This window comes from Ascaphus truei, chromosome 1, assembly GCF_040206685.1.
Source record: "Ascaphus truei isolate aAscTru1 chromosome 1, aAscTru1.hap1, whole genome shotgun sequence".
Classification (NCBI taxonomy): Eukaryota; Metazoa; Chordata; class Amphibia; order Anura; family Ascaphidae; genus Ascaphus; species Ascaphus truei.
This window is the reverse complement of record NC_134483.1, coordinates 183,952,789-183,974,218: the sequence shown is the minus strand read 5'-3', so window position 1 is coordinate 183,974,218 and position 21,430 is coordinate 183,952,789. Positions and strand designations below refer to the sequence as shown.

The 21,430-nt window shown below is 38.7% G+C and overlaps 1 protein-coding gene across 1 annotated transcript in view; it reads left to right on the top strand.

Moving 5' to 3' along the window:
- The window catches only part of TUT7 (terminal uridylyl transferase 7), a 64,173-nt gene that overhangs the window by 16,087 nt on the left and 26,656 nt on the right, over positions 1-21,430 (top strand). The window contains exons 5-14 of the mRNA XM_075599034.1: positions 5,110-5,287; positions 5,551-5,639; positions 6,848-6,899; positions 12,135-12,204; positions 12,507-12,633; positions 15,037-15,156; positions 16,689-16,823; positions 17,237-17,417; positions 17,545-18,653; positions 19,090-19,240. Coding sequence (XP_075455149.1) covers positions 5,110-5,287; positions 5,551-5,639; positions 6,848-6,899; positions 12,135-12,204; positions 12,507-12,633; positions 15,037-15,156; positions 16,689-16,823; positions 17,237-17,417; positions 17,545-18,653; positions 19,090-19,240 — 2,212 coding nt within the window. The remainder of the gene's footprint in view (positions 1-5,109; positions 5,288-5,550; positions 5,640-6,847; positions 6,900-12,134; positions 12,205-12,506; positions 12,634-15,036; positions 15,157-16,688; positions 16,824-17,236; positions 17,418-17,544; positions 18,654-19,089; positions 19,241-21,430) is intronic.

The window sequence follows — 21,430 nt, the reverse complement described above, 5'->3', positions numbered from 1 at the left end:
TCACACCTTCTTTGTAATGTTGGTTAGACAATAAATATTTTTCATTTTGTACCACCTGTCTCCCTGGGCAGTGCGCCCCTTTGTGCATTTTTTTGTATTTCTTGTTGCTGATTGCAGTGTTTGTTATATTACCGGAGATACATTCCTTCCCTATATGTGTGTCTGCAACAATTAGTCAAGGGAGGTTAATTGTGCTTGTTAAAAGTATAATCAATTTTTTTTGCGGGCGTGGGTGAGCTCAAATCTGGGCAACATCCAGAAGTAACGAGATTATACATGGTATTTGTGACACAGAAATACAGCAAGGTAGTTGCTTAAATGTATGGATTTTATTAACTATACTGGGTATTGAGTTAATAAAACTGTACCATTGTGCTTTAATACAGTAGAACACAATCCTTGTCAACATTACTTTGGCTACAATTTTTTTTAAACTTACAACAAAAATATAAGACCAGAAATAGAACCACTTAAAATGGTTTGATTTGTAATCCAAAAAGTAGAAGCCACAACCAGTAAATTCACAATTTTTGACTGCTGATCAACATAAAGCACCGTGAATAAAGTGTGCTGACACTGCGGGTTCTTCCAAGTGTCCTATTTTGGTGGTCCGGTAAGAAGTTGGACTGTTGTAGCTGCTAATTGAATAGCTCTTATGACATCCTGAACCCCAAATCGCTAATTGGAGCATAAAGTATTAGTATATTCAGAGGTGGAGCTACTGACACTGAGTATGTGAAACTTCATAGTAACTTGGTGTGCTTGGTAGTTTATGGTATGAATGACAGAATAATATAAATGAATGGAGTAAGAGCGGGAAGTCTATCCTCATTTGAAGACAAACATACAATACATTTATGTAGGTTCACATGGTGCACTCACATAGATCTATCCTGTAACTACTGCCTTCCTTATACACCAAAAAGAAAAAAGGAAATGCAGTAGTGTAGGAAGTAGAATTAGCAGAGAAGAGCAGATTTCATGTGGCAGGTTTTTAAATGGCTTTTGTTTAGAAAGATGGTTTCCAGCTGATATTTAAAGCGGGTTTCATGATGACAAACGAAAAAAGCAGAAAAAGGCTGATCAACTTGGTCGCCGTACTAATAGACAAAGGTGTTTAGTAAACAGTAGTGATAAACTGCTTGCGTGCAGACTGAATTGAGTGAATGAATGAAAAAAAAATGGAGTACAAGATAGTGCTCTCCAAAGAATTCACTTGGTTGCACACCACCTGAATTAAAACATAACCTTTAATACAAAAATGAAGGGCTCATAAAACATATCACAGTAATAATAGTATAAACAGTAATTAAAAAGTGTGTTTAACGTGAAACGGCTGTGCCAAGAAGCTTCTAATTAGTGATTGGTTGAAAATATACCAACATTAGAGGCAATGAACAGAGTAGATGGCAGTGTAATGATACCATCGTATTAGGAGATACAGGTAAACCCCGTTATAGCGCGACCCGTTATAACGCGAATCGGTTATAACGCGGTCTGAGCATGGCTCCCGAATTGAAAGCCTCCATTTTGCCGCCTTACCTGCATCTCAAATGCTCCATTTTGCCGCATTATGCTCTCTTCCAGCTGTCCTGTCCACGTGCTCATCTCTCTTCATCTCTCTCCTCTTCCTGCTGTCCACGTCATCTCTCTGCCCGTCCGTCGCGTGCCATTGTTTTATTTTTTTTTTGTAAACATTCAATTCAATGCTTTATTGACTACCAGACACAGACACAAATAAACATTAATACATTTTGTACAAAACACATGCAGGGATTGAACTCGGGACCTTCAGATACCGATGCCTTGCCTCTTACCTCTACACCATAGGCTTGGTGTGACAAGACATGGCCTATAAATATATTTATCCTCTACAACACATTGCCACAGGGTACATGTCAATGTTAATCTTAAATCTATTTCTAGCTGTCTATGACATCACACAGCTTCTGTGGTCTAGTGGTAGACTGCTTAACCAACATATGAAAGGGTCCTGGGTTCAATTCCTGTATGAAATGGTATTATTAACTTTTTTAATAAATTATTATTTTAATTATATTGTATAATTTATAAATATATAATTCTTTATTATTCTTTATTAAGTAATAATTATTAATTAATCAATAATGATGTATTAATAATTCTTTATTAATCATTCTTTATGATTATGTATTATTAATAAGTATGATTATTAATTATTATTAACAGTTAATTAACTAATTAATAATTATTACTAAATACTTAATAATTATTAATACTTATTACTAAAATGTATTAATACTTAATAATTATTAATAATTAGTAGGTATTAATAATTGTTATTAATAATTAAGTATTAATAATTACTTAATAATTATTACCCAATTAATAATAAAAATTATTAATACTTAATTATTAATAACAATTATTAATACTTATTAATACTTAATAATTATTAATAATTAGTAAGTTTTATTAATTAATATTACTAATTGGGTATTAATCATTATTAGGTATTACTTATTAATTAGTAAAAATTATTCATTGTTAATGATAATTAATAATCATACTTATTAATCATAATATAAGTAATAATAATAGTATTATTAATTAATAATTATTAATAAATAATTATTAATAATACTTAATACATAATTATTAATAATTAAGTATTAATAATTGTTAATAATTAAGTATTAATTATTATTACTAATTGGGTGTTAATAATTATTAAGTAATTATTAATACTTAATTATTAACAATTATTAATACTTACTAATTATTAATAATTAAGTATTAATACGTTTTAGTAATAAGTATTAATAATTATTATTAAGTATTTAGTAATGATTATTAATTAGTTAATTAACTGTTAATAATAATTAATAATCATACTTATTAATAATACATAATCATAAAGAATGATTAATAATGAATTATTATTAATACATCATTATTGATTGATGAATAATTATTACTTAATAAAGAATAATAAAGAATTATATATTTATAAATTATACAATATAATTAAAATAATAATTTATTAAAAAAGTTAATTATACCATTTCATATAGGAATTGAACCCAGGACCCTTTCATATGTTGGTTGAGTTCTAGACCACAGAAGCTGTGTAATGTCATAGATAGCGAGAAATAGACTTAAGATTTAACATTGACATGTACCCTGTGGCACTGTGTCGTAGAGGATAAATATATTTATAGGTTATGTCTTGTCACACCAAGCCTATGGTGTAGAGGTAAGAAGCAAGGCATTGGTATCAGAAGGTCCCGAGTTCAGTCCCTGCATAAGTTTTGTACAAAATGTATTAATGTTTAATCGTGTCTGTGTCTGGTAGTCAATAAAGCATTGAATTGAATGTTTAAAAAAAACAATGGCACGCCGACGGCAAGAGAGCAGAGAGATGAGCAGAGCCGAGAGATATGAGCACGTGGACAGCAGGAAGAGGAGAGCACTGGTAAGGCGGCAAAATGGAGGAGAATTAAATCTGTAATGAGGAGGCTCGGTGAAATTTTAACGCGGTCTTGGGGTTGTGGACCCCAAGGACCGCGTTATAACGGGGTTTACCTGTATATGCGGCAAAGCAACCTAGATTGATGCTAGTTCGGTCACAAAAATCACCATAATATTGGGATAATAATGTGACCACAAATTGTAGTCAAGATGTAATAGCCACTATAGAGGAATAGTTTAATATAATTGGGAGTTCAGAAGATAAGGTGAACACCCATAATAGAAAGCAGGTGAACACTATTAAATATACAGCTGTTATAACGCGGTGCTCGGGGTCGACATAATGAGACCACGTTATAACCGGGATCATGAAATGGCCACCACGATCAGCGAGGACTTACCCGGCATCTGCAGCTCTCTCTGCTTCATCAGACTGCGTCCATGACTTTCGAGCGCAGAGGAGGATCACAAGACCCAATGACAGCCCAAGAGTGAATACATTTTATATAATACACATGCAGTAATCGAACCCATGACCCTTTATATGCTAGTAGCAATTATCTAGCTGCTACACCACCACTATTGGATTGCATTGTGCAGTAGATGTTAAGTGTGTTTATGGAGTCAGATTCATCACACCAACCCTGTGGTGTAGCAGCTAGAGAATTGGTACTAGCATATAAAGGGCCATAGGTTAGATTCCTGCATATGTATTATATAAAATGTATTCACTGTTGGCCTGTTATTGGTCAGAGACGGGTCATGTGACTCTCCTGCGCTCGAAAGGTTAAATTGATGGCTGCGCACGTTCACACAGCTTGATGAAGCAGGGAGAGGAGAGAGCTGCAAACCATTGGAGATATTTATAAATCGGGAGCCACACTCAGACCGCGTTATAAGCAGGTCCGTGTTGTAGCGGATCGCGCTATAATGGGGTTGAGCTGTATATTCTAATGCAAAAATCAGCAGTGTGTTCACCTGCTTTCTATTATGGGTGTTCACCTCTCACAATTATATTAAACTGAAATATTCCTCTGTAGTGGCTATTAAATCTTGACTACAATTGGTGGTCACATTATTATCCCAATATTATGGTGATTTTTGTGACCGGACAAGCATTGTTTTGCCACTTAGATCTCCTAATATGATGGTATTATTACACTGCCATGTACTCTGTTTGTTGCCTCTAATGCTAGTATATTTTCAACCAGTCACTAATTAGAAGCTTCTTGGCCCAACCGTTTCACGTTATACACACTTTTTAATTACTGTTTATACTATTATATGTTTTTATGAGCCCTTCATTTTTGTATTAAAATTTGTTTTTAATTCTGGTGGTGTGCAACCAAGTAAATTCTTTGTGAGCACCATCTTGTGCTCTCCATTTTTGTTTTCTGAAGTTTCATGGTGGCATTTATTTATTTATTTTCGTTTTGTTTATTAAATGCAGTCATGAGTTGCTCTTCATGCATTGTTTAATATGGGTGGAGTAGAGGAGTGATCCATAGGAGTCATTCCATTAAATGACCTTTTATGTCTGTCTTTGACCTTTGCATTTCTTTGCATAGCATTACGTGGAAGGATGGCTTTCTACAGCTGCTCCCTAGGAGAGACATCCATTGTTTTATATAAAATGCAAAAGTAAACGTATTATTGTAGGAAAAGAAAGAAGAAGAACTTCTGACGACTCTACCGCCACCAACGCTACCTCAGATACAAGCAATCAGCTCTGCTATTGATAAATTGGTACAGGAGCATGGTTTAGATGAAGAAGATCTGGCAAAAAGGCTCAGCGCTGTCAGAGCCATGGAAAGTCTAATTCAGCAGAAGCTTCCAGGTACAGTATAGATCAATTCCCACACCTACTGGGGGTCAGATAATTTATATTTCTAGGATGCGTAGATCATGTAGAGGCACATTCAGACACTTGGATTACTGGATGCTAATTTAAAAAAAAATGTGTTCATGCTTGTTTATGGTCTCTACAATTTTGACCCTGTTAAATATAATACTAAGCAAAATCTCTCTAGCGTGCGTGCGTGTGTATATATACTTCCTATACTGTCTATTTGATCTTGTGTGTTCTGCTCTGTTTCACAGACTGCTCACTAAGATTCTATGGCTCTTCCTGCAGCAGACTTGGATTCAAAAACTCTGATTTGAATATAGACATTCAGTTCCCAGTTAGTGTAAGTAAAACATTCTTCATAGGCCTAAACTCAAGATCACAACTTTTTTTTTAATTCAAGAGAAGCTTATTGTGAAGGTTGCTGGCACTTCTGGCTGTGAAGGGCTTAATCTGTAATTTCACTTGCCAAGTGGTAATCGCAGACATTGTAGGTTGTACAAGTTTGTCAAGATCTAAGTAAAAATGTTACATTGACTGTAACCGAGCCATAGCCTGTAAATCATGGCTTTAATAAAAATGTTTTTTTTAAAAAGCCCTCGTATCTTAACTACACAAATTCATATTCCATGACATTTGACTTTTAACATGTTCCACATCTAAACAGGAGTTCAGTGCAATAAAATAGAGGCATATATTTCTATGAAAATGTAAGAATAAAACATATCTAAAAGCACACATCTTTTCACACTGAATGCAGCGTTTTCTGTCCTGAGACCATTGGTTAATTTCAGGACTTGGTCCAAGTGACCCTTTTTATAATGACATTTTATAGTTTGTGCTTCGTCCAAGTTTTGATTCAGTGATTTCACCGGTTCAATAGAATAAAAATGAAAATAGCCACCAATGTTTAAGTTTGTGACATTAAAAGCTGATGCAAATCACACACTACTTGCCTTTTATAACCCCCCATGTATTTATTCCACTAAACAATACCATCCAGTGGTGGCAACCTCCAGGGGCGATATAGATATTGTGCACAGGATTTAGTGACATATAACCCATATTACAGAAAACATTTGTAAAAATAGAATCAACTGCAGACCTAGTCAGAGTAGGGTGTTAGAGGGAATTATTAGGAAAATGGGGATCATGCAGTTTTTTTTATTAAACCTGAGAACATAAAACCATTTCTAAAGACTGATCTTAAAACTACAGCCCATTTTTGTTTTTGATTAAGACATACATGTTTCAATTGGTTTAGCTTTTTATCTAGTTTTTAATGCTACTGTGCATGACACACCAGCCCTTTGATGTTGATAGTAATAGTATGGAGGGGCACGATACTTCATACTGCTCACCAATATATTAATAGTTTATAGTTAATGTAAAGATTAAAAACTTTCAGCCGGTATTTGTTGCAAGACATAGAAAGTCCCCATGCAGCAATATAGCTGTTTTTAAGATTGAGAACTGTTTGTTGTAAATCTTGAAGGCTTTATCCTTATGCTAGTAACTTTTTTATTTTATTTATTTGTATGACTATCACAGATGAATCAACCAGAAGTTCTTTTACTAGTTCAGGAAAGTCTAAAGAAGAGCGGTAAGACATTCTTGACTTTTTTCTACACTAACTACATGGTTGTTGAGACTAAACAGATCTGTAGACTGGTCTTTATCAATACTCTCCAGTTGTCTTGAAGTACCATAGTGGCTGTCTTATCATACGGTGCAGACCTGTTTCTGTTTTTTTCTTTCTGCCTTCAAAATGTCAAGTAGTGTATCTGATATATAAAGTTTTTGGGAAGTATTTGGAAGCGTGAAAAGCTTTCCAAGCACAATTGCTTATTTTGGACTTTTAGGTTCAACAAACCAATGTTTTAAGACACCTGGTAGATGTATGACCATGTGCAGATCAAGACTCTGCATGCATTATGATAAAAAAATGTTTTACTTGTATAGCGCTGACTGTGTATGCAGTGCTTTACATTTTGCAGGAACAATGACTCCCTGCCCTGTGGAATATAGTTTTAGTGCCTCAGGCACAGAACGATCAAATTACTTGCCCATGGGACAAACACTGGGAGTTGAATGCAGTACACCAGCTTCAAGGGCTTCTGCTTCAGCTTTCTGTAATTGGTCTCATCTTCCTTAACCCTTTCACTGACTGCGGGTCCTGCAACACATTGCTCTGGCGGTGAAAGTGTTAATATACTACCTGACTGAGTAACTTAAAGGAGCGTTACATCTTGTGGAGTTTTTTTTTTTTAAACGATGTGTGAACCGTATTGATTTCAGCTCCACTAACCCCCTGCTTCCCGAAATACACACCTTGGAAGGTGCACCGGCTGGGCACCCAATATGGTGGTTTAAAGATCCTGCCAATAGTAAGCCGCAACATCATCCCTTGCGGCTTCCTATCGGCCCGCATGACACTTCTCCATTTTGGCTTTATTTTTGTTAAATCATGACACTTTGTAATATGTCATGTGTTTTTGTTCATCTGCGGTTGTATTTACCTAATGTTAAGACCTGCTGAGGAACAGATGATTGTTATTATGTCCTGATATGTAAAACCATAGAATTCAAAGAGGTTGTACTTTATTTTTCACATAACTATAAATTTGGGTCCATTATTGCGTTTAGATCTCCAGCTTGAATTAGACCGTTTCGGACAGAATATAATAAATTTGTTAACTCTTGGAAAAAAGATTCTTGGTTTTCATTAGGGGCATAAATATTGACTATTGTTAGAGAAGTAGAATCCGATGAGCCTGTGATAACTAAAATGTTTCTTCCTGCGAGATCCGTTTTGATTTTGTCTACATTAAAATTTAAATTTTTATGGAAGTGTTTAAGGATAAACATTGCTAAATAGCCGTGATCTTCTTTTTTTTCAGATGGGTTTCTTGTAGCAGCATTATATCTCCCCCTAGTCTTTTAGCCTCAGAGAGCTATTCGTCTTTTTCGGGGGGTGTTTAGGACCGTAGTGTTTTGACAAATTATATTAATTGGCATGTCATATTTCACTGGTAAATGGTATAGTTGAATACAGTGATAACATATACATATCAGTAAAAACAATGCATCAGACTTAATAAACATTCTGGTGCATAAACATATGTACCCAATAATACAGAGATTACGCAATAATGACAAACACTTGCAAAACTAGGCATGGAGAAAGGGTAGGTGGGGGATAAGCAGAGCACCCCGGTTTCCAAACTTTGTTTGGGGGGACCAACCAAAATGGATCCCGTTGTGCAAAACCATCGCATTCAAAGGGTAAATGAACATTGGAGGGAGGAAGGCGGGCAGTGGCCTAGCGCCACAGTACTCCTCTGTTTGGGAGTCGAATCTTTATAAAGGAAAAACAAAAGAAACACTATAAAATACGGGGTGCATTATATGGATGGTTGTACATATCAAGGAGAGGGAATCAAATATTGTGGTTATTTACATCTTATCTCTTAATTTTTGGAAGCATTGAGTTGATCAAACTGGCAGTTAGTGTTCAGCTATTTCAAAACCTGTGCTCAATGTATGGGGGGGGGGGAAAACCAGTGTAAAAAATATACATGGGACATAACTTTCAATACCCAATATATAGTATTAAAGTCAGCTACTTAACTTTGGATAAAAATTTCTGCAGTGGACAACTTATCATAGCTTATATCCAGAACATATTTCAACCTGAGATCCAGTCTTCGATTAGTCGTTAGTGTGCAAACGGATCTGTTTTTTCAGAGTAATTCAAACTGGCGGACAATCTGCGAATATCCCAAAACCTGTATTTAACATTGAAAAACATTTCTGGGGTGAACAGCTTAGCAGTTTGTAACTGGTTTCCAGAAGACATTGCCGCCTGAGAAACTGTCCTCAGTTGTTGTTTCTTGGTTTCTTGGTTTTCAATCAACTCTAGTCTTTTAGGGTGGTTCAATCTGACAGTCTCCAGATAACTCGACCCTTATTTGACTTTGAAAAACGTTTCTGGAGTGGACAACATATCCAGTTGCAACTTCTATCTAGAGCACATCTCAACTTGCGGTGTCATCTTAGGTAAATTCTTAAGTGGTCAGCTCCAATTTTTCAGGTAGGCAAAGTTTTCGCTTGCCTTGTAGTTGGAGTCTTCACCCATGCCGGGCTCTGTTTTTAGGTGAAAGACGAGCCCGCTGGGGGGCCTCAGAGTCCTCTGGCTCAAGAAAACCCAGTGATCTCAATTTTTCCTCGCCCTCTTCTGGTGAAAGAAGAACATACATTGTTTCCTGGTAGGTGAACAGTAGCCTGCACGGGAAACCCCAGCGATAGTGAATTTTATTGTTTTGCAGTGGATTGGTGATCTGCGCGCGCATTTTCTGTTTGTTTAGCGTAATTTGGGCCAAATCAGGGAAGATAAGAAGTTGAACATTGACCAGGACAATCTTTGAGGTGGATCTAGTGAATCTCAGGATCTCCTCTTTGATACAGAATTAGTGTAGACGTGTGTTCACATCTCATGGCTTTGCTAGAACTAGATTTTTGGGTCTAGGGAGCCTATGTGCTCTTTCCATCTGTAGTTTATCCCCCGGTACTTTCAGTAGGAGAGACGTTAAAAGCTGGTTAAGATATGTGTCCAGTTGGGGCGTTGTCCACTTGTGGTATTCCTCTGATCCGCAGATTATTGCGCCTTGAACGGTTCTTTGTATCTTCTAGTTTTTCGAAGATTATTTTAACTTGGTTTTTAGTTCATGAATTGCCTGGGACTCTTGAGCAAGGAAGGTGGTATCTACCTTCTCCTCCAAGTCCACAATATGGTCCCCTATAGACGCTATCTCGTCTTTGAGACTGTGGTGGATACTCTATCTCAGAGTGAAAAGAACTTTTGATATCTTGATCAAATACCAGCATTTCTTTACTAGTGAGTGGGCGTCTATTTCTTCTCCGGAGTCTGGTTCTGGATCTGTGTCTTCGCCAGCAACCAGACACACCTTGATCTTTAGCTCCCGTATTGTGTTTTTTGAAGAATAGGGAGGCCTCCCGCGGGGCCGCCTGCTTTTTTTATTTGTATTTTTTTGTTGTTTATTAGGCATGGTTGTTGTTGTTTGGTCAGCAAATGTTTATTTGTAATTTGAGCTGATTTTGATTGGGTGATGTATATTTTTAAGTTGAGTTAAGCCCCCCTCATAACTGAGGTGTCTCGCTCATTGTTTGCAGATTTGTTTTTTTGTTTTTTTTTCATTGAGCTTATGATTCCCCGTTGTCTCTAATCTTCTTCCTCTCTCCAGGGCCTATCTTAGGGAGTGCACGGAGCACGATGGACAGTGTGAGATAGGTGTTGGGGTTCAAGGTAGGGTGTAGTTGGAGGGGAGTGAAAGATCTTTGGCACTTTCTCTCACCTCTGTGCTGGTTCAGCCCTCTTGAAATAGGACCCTGGTGCCAGCTTCCTCTGTTCCACTTATGCACCCCTTCCTCTTGTTCCTGGCAACACATCAGAGGACTGCTGGCTCCCCTCTCTGGTAGGGTATTCAGGGGCAGGTCAGTAGCCTCAGGGCGTATGCTCCCCTCCTCACTTCACTGTTGCCGCGCGTCTGATTGATAGGCATGACTCCTTACACCCTGGCCAGGGCCATCTTGTGACTCTGGCTCAGTGCAGGCGCGCTGTATTTTTTGGGAGAGGGGTGGGTGGCTACACCACCTCAGTTTTCTGTGATGTGCCCCTGCCTCTCGGTTGCGTTATATCGCACGGCACCCACTTACCTCCCATTGTTTGTAGGGACCCAGAAATCTGTGTTTAGTTCAGCCGCGCGGTCCCAGCAGCCACCTTGGATTTTCTGGAGGGCAAAAGGGGGACCCACGAGCAATCGAACTGTTCCCAATTCTGGGCTTGGCTTCAGTCAGGGGTGCCCAAGAACCTCTTCGTCCGTGCCCTGGACCTTTAGGTAGTCTTTTGTTATTATTTTTTCCTGACTTTGGGGAGTTAACGTTGGTTTTGTCGGTAATTGTCTGAGGAGCACAGCAGATCTGCAACCAGTTCGCTCAGCCTTCTGGCCACGCCCCCGTGCATTGCAATTTTGTTATGTTGTATATACTTAGCCCTTCGGGGCTTGATGAAACGTTTCGCAAATCTAATCTAAAAGGGAAAAAAATGCTTCATATTTCACAAATGCATTTGGAAAAATGTCATTCTTTATTCTCTATTGCGGTTCTCAACTGCAATTGCCAAATATTTTAAGTATAATTCTATTTTGTTTTAGGAAGACAATTGCGCTGTATGCAAACATATGATCCAATCATTAAAATGGTGGTCTATTGCAGTAAGGTATCTACACTCCTAGAAGTGGAACTAGTCACTGGTGGGCCCTGGTGCAAGTAAATTATTTATTTTTTAATAAAAAAGCCCCCGGGAGGCCCTACCTGTGGGGCAGGTCCTTCCGCTCCGGTGGTGACAATGGAGGGAGCCCACCTAGGTAGGGATTGCAGAAATTGAGCCCGACTTCTGGTGGGGAATAACTTCCATGTTAGAACTACCTGGATGGGCTTCCGCCACCAGGTGAGACCCTGCACTACAGGTAGGGCATGGGGAGAGGGTTATGGCGAGAGGGGGGCTTTTGGAAATGCTGGAACACACTAAAATAAGTGCTGAAACAGTGTTCTGGCATATGGAGAATGGGCCCCTAATGGTGTGTCCTAGTACAGCTGAACAGACTGAAGTGGTATTAGATGTTGCCAAGAACTACATATTTACACATTCTTATGATGCAGGTCAGTGTTGGAAGTACCAGCTGTTAGAGCACTATAAATAGTACACCTAGCTGAAACTTCTCGAGTAAGTGGTAAATGTCTACCTTTTCCATTTCAGATTTCTTCTCTGACTTTGATGCTGATTTCCATGCCAGAGTGCCCGTGGTTGTCTGCAGAGAAAAGCAGAGGTCTGATTGGTGGCTAGTTTTCATTTTACTGTTTTTTAATCAAATGCTTGTTTTATTTTTTTTGTATTTTGCATCAATGTAATTGAAGTGTACCCCGGTGCCTCATGTAAAATTTAAACAATACTATTTTTTCATGTTTTTTATTTTACTTTTTATAGATACTTGTTGTAGTCATGTTGTAGCCTATACATTGTGTTGTAACACCTTTGCTCAATAGAAGAAATAGAACAGCCTTCTAGTCATTTGCATATGTAAAGTATAGCAATGTTTTTACAGGACTAATCTGATCTGTTCCATTTCAGTGGCCTTCTGTGTAAAGTGAGTGCTGGCAATGAGAATGCTTGCCTGACCACCAACCATTTAGCTGCGCTGGGCGAGCTAGAACCAAGATTTATTTCTTTGGTGGTTGCTTTCCAATACTGGGCAAAGGTAAATACTTCTACTAAAATGTCATGGTTCTGGTCACTTAAAATGAGCACATCTGTTTTATTATGCTCACTGTGATTTTCTCATCTGCTTTGCATTCCTTACTCTTTTAGGATAAATACTCCTTACTCTTTTAGGATAAATACTCCTATCAATACAGAGAATTTGGTGTGGTGTATTGGTTGAGTTGTTGATGTTAAATACGCACCCTTGAGTATTTGATTCCAAGCACAACCATTTTCGCCACATTGGTGATCTTTCATAAATATCCCTGTGACAACGTTTCCTCACCTATTCTCAGCACCCTCCATTTGGAGGCAGCAGTGCAGAACGTAGAAGTAGAAAATGTACTACAAGGGTCTGGTAGCTGCATAAATGTATCTGGAGTATAACTGTAAAGTGACTTTTCCCTTTGCTGCCAATATTGGCCAAAACTAAATACCAGACAACATTAGCATTACAGACCCCAAGAATATAGACACGTTTATTTTTACACACACAGCCTAGTGAAAATGTTACTTTAACCCTTTGGTTGTCTAGCGACGTAGCTGTTACATCATGGAATCTGGCACTCCAGGGGCTGCATGACATAATAGTTACGTCCTAACCTTACTGCTTGTTTTCGTAGGGGCGATTTGCGTTCTGCACTCCTGTGTCTTTGTCCTTGTCCTGTGGAGTGCAGAACACAATCTCTCACGAAGCGGTTCACCTCTTCTGTTCCATCATGAGTGACGTGATCTCGAGTGTTGGAGTGTCTATGGCACTGGTGCTGTGAACCCACTGGCACTCAAAGGGTTAAAGTTGATTGAATCTAAGGTAAACATTATTTGTTTAAGTTTTTTTTTTTTTTTTTTTTTGGGTCCTCTAAATGAGTGCCATTTTTTAATATTATTATGACGAGTAATGTTGATTTTAAACATTGTGCTGGTCGGACCTGGGATTTGTAGGGTCAAACCTTTCATGGACTAAAATTAGGTAATGGCAGTAACGTTATGGTTTTAAAGCTGCAAAACATGTGAAATCTTACGTTATTTTTATTTATTTATTTGCTTTCAACTGTTACTGCCGTTTTTAATTAGTCTTAAAGCATCCTTTGATTTCTAAAGCAGGTTTTAGCCCACCTCCCAAGCAGTGCAAGATTGTTGCAACACTTTCCTGTTTGTGTACATTTGCTACCAATGTTCCCAGCGGTAAACTGTAACAATAAATAATGTTACCTTGGTAATATCAGAATACATTGTAGTTGCTGAGTTACACTGACTGAAAAATTGATTGAAACTGTGGGCCTAACATAATGGCTACCTTTCAATCAGGATTTTTACGGATGTATGACAAGCACCAAACAATTGCCAGCTTAGGTAAGAATGTAGAATTCTACATTGTCACATGCTTTACATTCTGGCTGACGTCAGAGGAACATATGATTTGACAAATGGGAAACATTTTGACGCTTCCCCCAGTCAACCCATTGCCACCTACTGTGCAGACTCCACTGAGTCCGGCAGACCAGTGTGTCCTCCCCGCAGGGGGTCTCAGTTCTCTGGACCCAGTACTCCGCACTGCCCCGGCCACTTAACACCCTGACACCGCTCAACATCCTGTCTCCTCTTTGAACTCTGTCTATCCAGACTTCCCGGCACCTATATGGATGCCTGGGCTGACTGGATAGACATTTATAGAAAATGCACCAACACAATATAATATGTTTTATATATAATATAACTTGAAGATACCCATACCTGTGAGGGAAATGGGTCTGGGATATCTGAGCTCGAAAACCAGGAGTCTGGGGGACACTGGGCAGCCCTGGTGTAATTCAACCCGCATTCCAGCAAATCATGCCTGCATGCCGGGGAGAATTGGAGGACTACCGGTAACGTTGGCCCCCACACTCCTGCAAACAAAACAATTGCATTTCTCCCTTGAGGAAGCGCTTTTCGCGTGAGATTTTTTGTTTTGTCCTCATGTTCTATGTTTTTTAAAATGTAAATAATCAACTTTTTTGTTATTTTTTCACTTACCCGGTGAGGAGTTGATGCTTTTCTCTGGGTTCGCTGTCCCACCAATCCTCCGTTGCTTCACTAGAAAGTTTCATGAGTCTAGGGCAAAGGGAACATGAAAAGTGGAAAAGCAGTGGACACACTTTTTTAACTTTTACATGTGATGGCACCATAAGTCAGCGGCCATGTATTATGTAGCTGCCAGGGACCCACAGTTCTCAGGGGTAACCAGATGGGCTTAACCTTTATTGTATAGCCTGGTTACCCCTTCCCGTCACAATAAGAAACAAAGGGTGAAAGTAGCTCTTCTAAAAAAGAAAATATATAAAAACATAAATATCTGTAATATATATGTAGCCGGATGGGCTTATAAGCTCAAATGTTAACATTTTTGTCTTTCCTACAGCTCTGTAGCATCGACAGACCTGAAGAAGGCGGGCTACCTCCATATGTGTTTGCTCTCATGGTGGTTTTCTTCCTACAACAAAGAAAAGAACCTATTCTTCCTGTCTATTTAGGAACATGGGTATGTGTATCCCCAAACTTTTCTTGACTGCAGCAGTTCTTGTTCTGGCAGAAGAATGTCCTCCACTTCTGAAATTCCACATTAAGATTATGGAAAGCGCAGTGGTATGGCGCAGCAGTAAAGGTCTCTAATCTTGCAGAGCAAAGGCTAGTTCAGAAGTTTGCACTAATGGCAAATGCAAGTCCTACAGTCCTTCTTTTTTTTTTTTTGTGTGTGTGTGTACCCCTATGTGATTTTAACCCAGGGGCACACAAACTTTTTTTGCTCACCCCCTCTGCCTGTTCTTATCCGGTGGTGCGCCACCCCCGTCACCTCTTACCTCACGCGGTGTCATTTGCCATGGACACGAGTCCTTACGCCGGCAGAGTTGAGGTAAGTTTTTAGAGTTGCAGGGGCCTCACGCGATCCCCCAGCATTTAATTTAAATGCCTTGGGGGAAGCGCTCAGGGCCCCTACAATGCTGTGCCCCCCCCCCCCCAGAAAAATCTCATGCCCCCCCCCACTTTGCGCACCGCTGATTTAACCCACACTATTTGCTAATGAGCTTACTTGAATCTGCAGATATGGCTCTAGAAATGGGTAGCTACAGGGCATCAGGAGTTGATGAGTGGGGTATACTTGGCACACTTTAACAATCATTCTGAGTGCTCTTTAATTATCTGGATCTTTAGTGGGGACAAGTTAATTTGCTTAGAGATACTTTGTAGAGAAGAGTAATGCATTGCAGTCTCCCTCGTACATTAAACGGGTTGAGTGTAGTATATTTCTGTAGTACAGTAGGTAAGTAGTAACTTTGTCTGGTGGTCACACGGATGAACTGTTTTTGTTTAGGCCAATTTGTGTAGGACAATTTGTAATGTAACAACCAAACAGAAATCCAGTAAAACAAACATGAGCTATAATAGAGGCATCAATGAACCAATTCATTCCTTGAAGGATTTTCATTAGTGTGTCATTTGGAACAAATATAAAGACACTTTCTAAACGTTGTGCTTGGAAATTTGTGACATGCACATTTTTCTTTACACCTAGGTTTTTATCATCTTTAGAGGTTTGCTCTTTCAACTAAATAAACATTCTTTCTGACTTGAGAATGGAGACTACAGCATTATTGAGAATATATGAAAAAGCATATTGTATCCTCATTGAAACGTGTAAAGAACCTACTATTTTCTTAAACAGCTGGAGGAAAAAACTATTCTCTGAAGCAGTCACTGAATTTTGGGATTTTGCACTGCAACTTATTTTTTTTTATGCTGCTCTACTTTTGCCATATTTTTAGTTTAACATTGGTGAAACTAGCCAACTATATTGAGGTGTTGAACAGTTCTTCATTTACTTGATAAAGCTGCAGACCAGATGCCTGATAAAATTAGTTTGATCTCTGCTTCTAGTTTTATTTGCATACAACAAGGTATGCTAACATTTTTATGCAGTTACATAGTGGATGTGGGATTTGATGACATTTATTTTTAATAAACATCTTCCTTTTTTGATCAATGCAGTTTGGTTTCTCCATGTCGTTTTATTAGATTGAAAAATTCTCACTAGGGAAATTGGGGCACTTTAATCTCCGAGTACCAGAGAAGGACTATGTGGTGTGGGAGCACAGTGCTACTGCAGACGGTGATAATCCTCCCAAACAAGATTCTCTTACAACAGGCAAGGTGAGAAAATGCCGCTATGTTCTTACGGTCTTAGACTGTATATTTGTTAATGAAAAAAATCCCTGAAATGCTAAGGGAGTGCAAGTTGTATATGACCTCTCATATGAATTATGCAATTGAGATGGGCAAATTTCTACTTTAGAAAAATACATTTAAAAAAATGTAATCTTGTCTCTACAAGAGAGAAAAAAATAATACATTTCAGTAGGTTTAATGCGAACACCATTGCAACATGGTAGTGCTTCAAATCCTTATTTATTACACAAACCATGTTTTTGTGGCTTGTTTATTAATGGCTCAAGGTTATTGTCCGCACACATTTGTTGAGGGCAAACATCTATATTTAATAATTTACAAAATAGAAAATCAACCATTACAAACTCAATTATTCTAACATGTCTAATAATTTGCAGGCTTCCTTGGTTTTTGCTGCAGATCACCAGTGTCAGGTACCCATTGGTCAACTCTGGGTCGAGATGCTCAGATTCTATGCACTGGAATTTGATATGGCCGACTTGGTCATCAGTATTCGTATTAAAGAGAACATTTCTAGGGAATTGAAAGACTGGCCCAAAAAGCGAATTGCTATAGAAGGTAACTTGGATCTTTTTTTTTTTTTTTTTTTTCTTGGTTCTTTCTTTATACCAAACATCTACTGTAGGCAACAGCTAGCACCTCCAGCAAACGTATGTACCCCTCTCTTTCTCTCTCTAAATCTCAGATCCCTACTCTGTAAAGAGGAATGTGGCAAGGTCCTTGAACAGTCAACTAGTCTATGAATACATGCTTTACTGTCTGAGGGCAACATACAAATATTTTGCAATGCCCCAGAAAAAATCAGCAACGTCCAATCTAAAGAAACCCACTTGTCCTGGTACACCAGTTCGGAGAGCAGAAGACCAAGATGCATCCTCCCAAAATGCTGCTGACAAGGCACCGGATGCAAGCAAGATGGCAGAGATAAATAGAAAATTAGAAGACTTGGTGATTGATGTGAGTCTCGACTCTGTAGTATCATGTCAGAATAGCCACAAGTCACATCCCACTCAATATTGCAAACAGTTGGATAGTGCTTGCAACCTGTCAAGGAAAGAACTGGTGTTTGACACCATAACCCCTGGCAATGTCCTGGTAGACTCTGGCTGTATAACAAAGGTTATTTCATGTGACCCTGAGCAACTAGAAAGCTGTAATGATGATTCTGAAGATGAAGACAATCTCACCCATGATAAAAAGTTCCAGGGAGGTTATATCCTGATCGATCAAGGCTTGGATGAAGATAGTGAGAATGGAGAAGCCCCTGTCCCAGGCAATGAGGAGACAGACAGCCTGTCAGATTTGGAAGGGTTTGCCAATGCAGCAGTGAGGGAAAGTGATGCGTTTGGGTTGGAAGCTGGCGGCATCTTTGTGGACAAAGGTGACATGGATGAGGAGAGCACAGAAGAACTTGAAGATGTGTCAACTGAGTTTGTGACCCAGGGTCTTGGGCAGGCATCTGAAAATAACTCTGAAGACGAGGATGAAGATGAAGAGGATGCCAGCCTTGTTCTGAATCGGAGAGCTCATCTTGATAGCATCACCGCTGATGAGATGGACCACACATACACTGGCTCGGGTGATGATGTATTGTCAGAAGATGATGATGAGCAGGCAGAACAGGTCTATGTTACGTGCTTCAGAGACCTTGAAAAAGATGAGTTTATGGATCTTCCTTTGACAGAGCATTTGAAAACTGAAGACCATGTGAAGGAGTCCACCTGTGTAGAAAGCACTGCAGGAGAGGGCATTTTATTTTACGAATTCAACAAATCAACTTTCAGAAGAGGCAAGGTAGGAAAGTATATGCCCTCACTGTTACTTATATTAGCAACTCCAATATTGTGCTAGCATTATATGGTCTGTTCCAGGTGCTGACACAACACCTGACTTTCTACAAGCCAGTAAACGTTTATTACTCTAGTTACACCATTTGTTTACTTTAACTTTGTGAAAGGTTATATGATACAGGTGGAAAACAAAATGAGGAAAGAAAATTGTGTAAGCAATTCTAGATTCCCAAAAGTGTATGCAAATGCTCAAGTGCCTGTTAAGTTACTTTCTTGTACTTGTAGTGTTTTCTCATTGGGTGTTATTGTCACACAGGCTTTTTATGCCTTAATGTATCGTAATATGACGGTCTGTGGTTGTGGGGTGTTGTGATTGCCTATAGACATTTTGTGCAATTTAGATATCAGACTTCACTGTACTGTATTCTTCTCAAACTCAGTTGCCTACAGTTGTGTGCAGCTTGTGCAAGCGAGAGGGTCACTTAAAGAAAGACTGCCCAGAGGACTTCAAAAAAATTGAGCTTGACTCTTTGCCCCCTCTCACATCTAAGTTCCGAACTATTTTGGATGAAGTTTGTATCCAGTGCTATGGTAGGTGCTAACAATTAACACTAAATGTTAAGTACAACAAGAGACCGGGGATGCCCAATGCTACATCCCATTGACAAAACATATATGATGAAAAGTATAAAGTAAAATACTTCAATAATAATAATATTAAATACTTGGTTATTTGGTTAACCCTTTGGCCAAAGCGTTATAAGCCTGCATACCAACGTAAAGGTATAACCAAATTAATGCAGGTCCTACACTACACTGTGAACCCTTCCTTTTACCTCTGTAAGAGGGGAAGAACCATTATAGGTCTTGTTCCTGCAGCAAATGAAATGACCTCCCAAGTTAAAAAGGTGAAGGAGGAGTGAGCTCTGGGGGGAGGTGCCACAGCCTCCAATTGACTGCTACCAGTCAGACATAGATTAACACACATTCCCAGCTAGCTCAAACTCCCACACCCACCACATGATGAATATATATTTATGTCAACCAGAGAGCTACCGAGCGTGGCAATTGCATACAACAAGAGACAGGGGGTGCCCAATGCTACATCCCATTGACAAAACATATTTGATGAAAAGTATAAAGTAAAATACTTCAATAATAATAATATTAAATACTTGGTTATTTGGTTAACCCTTTGGCCAAAGCGTTATAAGCCTGCATACCAACGTCAAGGTATAACCAAATTAATGCAGGTCCTACAGGAGTTTGAGCTTGCTGGGAATGTGTGTTAATCTATGTCTGACTGGTAGCAGTCAATTGGAGGCTGGTGGCACCTCCCCCCAGAGCTCACTCCTCCTCCTTCACCTTTTTAACTTGGGAGGTCATTTCATTTGCTGCAGGAACAAGACCTATAATGGTTCTTCCCCTCATACAGAGGTAAAAGGAAGGGTTCACAGTGTAGTGTAGGACCTTCATTAATTTGGTTATACCTTTACGTTGGTATGCAGGCTTATAACGCTTTGGCCAAAGGGTTAACCAAATAACCAAGTATTTAATATTATTATTATTGAAGTATTTTACTTTATACTTTTCATCATATATGTTTTGTCAATGGGATGTAGCATTGGGCACCCCTGTCTCTTGTTGTATGCAATTGCCACGCTCAGTAGCTCTCTGGTTGACATAAATATATATTCATCATGTGGTGGGTGTGGGAGTTTGAGCTAGCTGGGAATGTGTGTTAATCTAAATGTTAAGTACTAGGCACGCAATATATCAGTGTTATAGACGTTTTTGTTCTAACATTAAACTTAATATAGATTGTGGAGTAAACATACACTATAATACATTTAATTGACTAAGGCATTTTATTAGAGCCTTATTTTCAAGCGTGGTGAATGAATCCATTATTCATGATATAAATGCATTTGCAAACAATGCATGTGGAAAGATCAACCTCCACACGGAAAGAAAAAAACCCATAACATGGAATAATATTCTTGAGGGGACTGTCCATGCACGGAAAGTATGCGATGCAAAGTAACACTTCCTGCTTCAGGCTGCATCAAATGTAACAATCTTGTTTGTGATTCTTACATCCAACGTACATTGCTAAAGATCTCTCCACTACAAACATGAAGCAAAATGGTCTTTCTCCAGAATTGTCTTGATACATAGTCTCGTGAGTTTTAAAGTTGTCATCTTGAAGGATGTTTTTTAATGAATAGTTAATGCATACAAAGCTTCACACAAGTCTAGATCATATTGGGTGAGCAGTTTTGAATGCAGTAATGTTCATTACAGAAATAACTTTGCAGATCTTTGTCAAGGTGGATCTGTAAAACTTCTTTTTTTCCCCCCCTCCAAATGGAGTAGTTTTCACTACTACCACCAGCGATAATTGTTATAATGTAATTTACTATAATTGAGAAGCTTCAGATCTATATGGTAAAGTGTTGTCTGGCTGCAGTGATACACCGGCTTAGATTCACTACGCTCCTTTTAAACCCGGGCAAATAACGCAATATTACCTTAAGCAGGAACAGCCAGCCATAATTCTGCTCATTACCATAGGGTTAATGTCATGTTTACGTTATTGGGAGATACCGCTGCATTATCTTCCAATAACATAATCTTATTTATGTATTGGTGTTGCTCCCATCCAGACCTTGGAATCGTGCAGAGAAAAGCCAATTTAGGAGAGGGCCCATTTTCTTTTATACCTCCCAAATAGATTAACCTATCCTAACCTACATAGGGGGAGGATACCCGTGAACACAC